Source organism: Pollachius pollachius (assembly GCF_949987615.1).
Source record: "Pollachius pollachius genome assembly, chromosome: 14".
NCBI lineage: Eukaryota > Metazoa > Chordata > Actinopteri > Gadiformes > Gadidae > Pollachius > Pollachius pollachius.
The window spans coordinates 15,916,540-15,922,636 of NC_136947.1; the positions used below are offsets into that span (position 1 = coordinate 15,916,540).

A 6,097-nucleotide genomic window follows, 5' to 3' on the forward strand; every position below is an offset into this window, starting at 1 on the left:
GTCTCAGATGTTTTTGATGATAACAAACGCGCGGCCCGGACAGGACGGGAGATGCGGAGGTGACCGAACACTTGAGTATTGCTATCTTCAACGCCGCAGCTTAATCACCTCACCTTAATCCTGACCTTGTTTCTGTCTGCCCATCCATCTCTCCAATCTGATCCCCACTGCCCCTTCTCTATATTCCCCATCTACTTGTACCTCTGAGTACTTCCTCGTCTCCTCTTGTCTCGTCTCGTCTCCTCTCCTTCCCCCTCTTCCTCCCCTCTCATCCTCCTCCTCCTCCTCCTCCCCTCCTCCACCTCCTCATCTTCCCCTCTCCTCCTACCCCTCCCCTCTCCCCCTCCTCCTCGTCCCCTCTCATCCTCCTCCTCCTCCTCCTCCTCCTCCCCTCTCCTCCTCCTCCCCTCCTCCACCTCCTAATCTTCCCCTCTCCCCCTCCTCCTCCTCCCCTCTCCTCCTCCTCCTCTTCCTCCTCCCCTCTCCTCTTCTCCTCCTCCACCTCCCATCTCCTCCTCCTCCCCTCTCCCCTCTCCTCCTCCTCCTCCTCCTCCCCCTCCCCCGCCCCTCTCCCCCTCCTCCTCCTCCCCTCTCCTCTTCCTCCTCCCCTCTCCTCTTCTCCTCCTCCACCTCCCATCTCCTCCTCCTCCACCTCCTCCTCCTCCCCTCTCCCCCTCCTCCTCCTCCTCCCCTCTCCCCCTCCTCCTCCTCCTCCTCCCCTCTCCCCCTTCTCCTCCTCCTCCCCTCTCCCCCTCCTCCTCTTCCTCCTCCCCTCTCCTCTTCTCCTCCTCCCCTCTCCCTCTCCTCCTCCTCCACCTCCTCCTCCTCCCCTCTCCCCCTCCTCCTCCTCCTCCTCCTCCGCCTCCTCCTCCCTCTCTCTGCAGTGTGTATGTACCGGGAGCCGTCAATGCATGAGATCGAGGAGAAGCAGCGCTCCAGGAAGAGCTCAGGGACTCCCGCTATGAATGGAGGAAAAGCCGTCAATCAGAACTGTTCATAGCATCAGGGGGCGGGGCTTCCATCGGGGGGAGGTGTGACCTCCTCTTAATTTAAAGGGGAGGAGTCATCACCAAACCCCTTACAAAATACGCACCACTATACCCTCTGTCTAGGGGAGGGGGGAGTTGCCGCGACAACCAGGAGCTTGTACTGTACACCCAACCAATCAAAAAAGAACAGCAACTTAACTGAACTCTTGCCTGTGAAATTCTTTTAGATGAATTATTATCAATCCAGACGATATGAAAGAAACATTTTCAATCAGGATTTGACCTTAACATTTTATGCAAAAAAGAGAAAAAGCTGTGACAAACATAAGAATGGTGGTCTCTCGTCATATAAATACAAATATCTATAGTTTCCAATTTATGCTGTGAAAAATTAGCTTTAAAGACATGTTACAAATGTCATGCATTGGTTAGATATTTTTTTTTTGGATTGCCGTGACACTTCCACACGCTTAATGGTGTTATTGTTGTCAAGAATAACAGTTATTGATTATGTTTTAATTAATAACGATCAGTACTACTCTGTTGTTACCTCACCAGCTCGGTTAGCGACCACGTCGACTCCGCCTCTTGTTTTTTCTAGAGACTAATCACTAAAGAGAAAGTCGTTTCCACTGCTTGACAGTGAATGTGCTCTCACGCAAACTAGTCAGTGTCAGGAGGTCGGACTGAATGTACTGTAATGTCAGAATCTGATTGGTGGAGATATGGGTGTGGGGGTTGGGGCGTGCGATCTGATTTGCTCAGGGTGCTGTACTGTAAGTGCGAGTGATTGGTTGTTTATCCACGGGACAAATCGGATTGTTCCAGAAGCTTCTTGGAAGAATCCCTTCCCCCTCCCTGGCCAGGCAGTGGGACTGTTATAAGCAATACAACTCAGTCAAGAGATGTCTCAAACGAATCTCCAAGCGGCACTAATAGCAATGAGTGAGCGTTCGAACGTCATTGGCTTGTGAAAGATTGATGCACGTTAAAAAGCAGGGTTTTTCAAATTGTCCAGAGAGACAGAGGTTTGCTCAAGGGTCAACGGTAGTCCTCCTAGCAGTTCCTTCAGTAACACGAGAGGAAAAGCGAACTTCTTTTTAAATGGCGTTAAACGGCGCGTCGCTCTCTCTCTCCCAGAGTTCCGAGGGGGCGAGGTAATGGTGGTGATGATGATCACGACCACTGTGATAGCCACGGACGGTTATCCTCATCATTTGCACCTCGAGAATCACAGCTCTCTCTGCTCTGCAATTTGTATGACTGGGGTCTTGACCGCAAAAATCATACAAAAAGAAATAAAAAAAATAAAAAAAATCACAACAAAAAAATAATACATATATAGCATTTGTGCTTTCAATATATATGAACAAAACATGATGTCATCTTTGATAAAGAAAAAAAAAAGTCTGGACTGTTCTGGAAGGTTCTGGCCTGAGATGGGGCTTGTTTGTTCTAATGAGTTATTTTGCTGCAGTCTCCTCTCTTTCCTCGCCGTAAATGGTAAACAATAAGCTATTAAATAGATGGGTGGACAGGGTGCAGCATTGTTTAGAAACTAGCTAATTAAGTTTCCTCCTTTAATTCTTTAGAGTGGGGGTAACAGCTAATGGCACCCCACTACCACGGCAGAGGCAGAGCGGGGCAGCCAAGTCCGGGATCGAGCGATTCGTTGTTTTATTTCTTCGTTTTTTTGGAAATCATTGACGTAACGTAAAGGGTAATTGTATTCTATTAGTCGGTAAACCATAGACATCGACATAGTCTCCATCCGCCGTTCTTTTTTTCCGTCTTGGTGACCTAGGAAATGAGTCATGTGTTGCAGCGTTGCGTCAGAGCGGGCTTCTTCTATTTTCATAAGTGCTTGGTGCACCTCCTCCTGCTCCAGCCCCATCCTTCACTGATATTGGATCATCTAACTCAGGAAGTCTTACAATTATCCAATGAACGCCTGTCCTCGTTGTTTGGCACACTATAGAAAAAAGCCTGGCTTTTTGGTTGTGCTTCTCTTGAGCAAGCTCGGAACGCGTGGCAAAACCGACGTTTTGTTGCGGGTGACGAGCGGGCGGTCTGTGGCACGCAGAGGGGGTAGGTCGAGGAAAAGGGATTCACAGGCAACAGATACACACAGGCGATCTACAGTGGAGACTAACACCATTTACTTCATACCACACACACACACACACACACACCGATGGCCTCTGTTGTGTATTTTGACCGGGAAACACAATTTTGTATGCAGTTGTGAGGATCCTGATGGTAGCATCCAACAGCTTATGCATCTCTACTAGTCGTGGTTGAACACTCTTTATCTGTGGTAGATGAACAGCACACGGTCTGCAGTACAGAGCAGATACCCACGGGTCCCAGTCATGGACCTGTATATGTGTTTCTTTTCTTTCCATTCTAACAAGTCTTCCACCTGGTTCCCAGCTAGCATAGCGAGGCTGGCGCAGGCTGCTTGCGAGAGCTAACGGTAGATTAGTTAACTTTCCATAAGCTCCCAACTACACATATTGAATATGTATATAAGACGAGATGCTAATAAAGGCATAAAGCTTATACCAGCATTAAGCAGCGAGGTGATGTGGATACATGTCGACGAATAGCGCTGTGGAAGGTGTAAAGGCATGGGATGAGAATGAGCGTATATCCAGAAGATGGAGACGAAGATCAAAGGAGAGCACTTTCTGTGAATATGGGATTTATAAAAAGCATAAGGAACTGTCGGGGTTACGTGCGAATATGTAAAGAAAAAAAAGATTTATGTATTTTATTTTTTTGTTTGCCGATTATTTCACCACATTGGAACTCATATATGCATTATGAATTGTGAGACAAAATAAAAAAAATATGCATTGATAATACAAAAAAAAATCGGAATGACGTTAGTGATTGTTTAAGAATAAAGACGTTATGTTATCAAAAGTGTTCTCCTGCTCTTTGTGTGCTGGCAGTAATTATGAGAGACATCTCGACAGCAAGTGCAGGCCTAGTTGGAGGCTCAGAGGCTAGAAGAGACCCGCAAGACAACAGCAATCAGCACATTGCACATCGCCATAATAACATAAATATCATCAGATTAGTGTGGGAGAGAATGTTACACTTTGATTTGGTTGTGTTAACGCTGCACCACACTGTGTAGAAAGCTTCATATAAACACGAGAGGCAGGAAAGTTTATTTGATTTGGGTGCAAATAAACAAAAGGAATGCAATTGTTTGACCTTGTCGAAGAGACGAATAACAAGGAAACGAGAGATGGGACTAAGTCCATTTTGTCCTGTTGTCTCCCAGTTCTCTGTATGCTCTCATTCTGAATGTCACCAAATATTCAATAAGCCACAACAAGGGAACCAGGGGGCCGAGACAACACAGAAACCAAATCCATCACCATGACTCTGACTGCTTTATATGGGCCCAGGAATTCGGGAAATCCAATCTGCCACCGCTATCAACTCAGATGGGCTGATTTATCTTTCACTCAGGCTAAACCCGCTGCGTTGGTTTGGGACGGCGCTCCTTTCGCTCTTAATACAGTCGTCGCCATGGAAACAGATCTGCCTCGCCGTCTGCAAGGAGAAAGGTCGGGAGGGGGAGGAAGAGGAGCGGGAGGAGGACGAAGGCCTCCCTGACTTTCCGGACGTTGCGGTGGCACAGCAGAAGGTTGCGGAGTCGAGGCAGTTCTTCATTTCCCTTCTTCCGGCTCCTTCCTTCTCTCTGTGCTTCCTGGAGGTCCGTCTTGCAGCTTCAAGGGACGACTTTGCTGCAGCCTGTGGACAAACGGCGGCCCCCTTCCTGCTGGGATGTAGAGAGGGAGCAGGGGGGGGATGGAGGGCGGGGTCCTTGGTGGGGAAGACCGATGAGTCGCTGGGATAAAGGTCAAATCCAATGTGCAATACAAATGGCCGCTGTCATCACCAATCTCACACAGCCTCTTTCTCCTTCTCGAACCCATCGATTGAAAACAGACCGCCTCATCCTTCTCATGCCGTGAAACTCTTCTAGGCATACTTTCGGGAGAACAAGGACAGACACGTGTGGGACACAAACACACACACACACACACACACACACACGTGTTGGTACACACACACACACACACACACACACACACACACACACACGTGTTGGTACAAACAATCACCTGCCTGAGGTTGCTTTGCCGCAGGCATAACGCTCAGCCATTCACAGACTGCGAGAGATTTCATACCTAACTCTCTTCCCAGTATAATAAAGCTAAGATCAAAGACGTGTTCGCTTCTGTTGTTCATTTACTACGGTATAGGATAGGTGAGCGGACATAGAGAGAACACATAAATAGATATTAGATAAGTAACATTGAAAATCCCTAACCTGCTCTCTCTAAACGCACATGCCTTTTAGAGGGCAGGGAAAGCAGCCCCAAGGAAACAGCTCTATATGTGATCGACATAGAAGCTTGGCTTGCCAGACAGCTTGTGGGCAACATGGGTTCAGGTTCATGTGTTTAGGCAAGCAAGAAGGAGGTTAAGAACCAGTAGAAGCCTGCTGCAAATAACTCTCCTCTCCTCTGCACTCCTTTCTTCTCTTCTATTCTCTACTCCTCGTCATTCCTCTCTTCTCTCTCCTCTGCACTCCTACTCTACACTAATCTTCTTAGTCGCCTCTACCCTTGTCTCCTCTCGCTCCTTATCTCATCTCTGCTCTGCTCCCCTTTTCTCGTCTCTATCCTCCATTCCTCTTTTCTGTCCTTCCCTTTTACTCTTCTCTCCCCGTTCTTATCTTTTGTCCTTCTTTCACACAGCCAAGTATGAATTGTATTTGTTCATACTTGCCCTCGGGATTCACATTGGCCATTTTGAGGTACAGTGATAGGATAATTTTACATGACAAAAATGCTATGAAATGAATTTATTTAAATGCCATATGTAGCACTAGTAGAATCTTAATCCCTGCACACATTGGGAGGCATACAGAATTGTGTAAAGAAAGATGTTTGCGATATTTTTTGTATATTTTCTAGACCATTTATATGCCTTTTCCTACTTTAGCAATCTTTTTTCATATTCACATACTGCCTCATAATTAATGGTTATATAACAGTCCAATCAAAAGGTACAGAAGGGAA

At 47.0% G+C, this 6,097-nt stretch overlaps 1 protein-coding gene across 1 annotated transcript in view; it reads left to right on the forward strand.

Moving 5' to 3' along the window:
* Window positions 1-3,847, forward strand: part of fgf12a (fibroblast growth factor 12a) — a 20,547-nt gene extending 16,700 nt beyond the window's left edge. Inside the window, exon 4 of the mRNA XM_079751654.1 lies at window positions 885-3,847. Within this exon, the coding sequence (XP_079607780.1) occupies window positions 885-1,000 (116 nt within the window). The 3' untranslated portion in view covers window positions 1,001-3,847. The remainder of the gene's footprint in view (window positions 1-884) is intronic.
* Window positions 3,848-6,097: the final 2,250 nt, after the last annotated feature.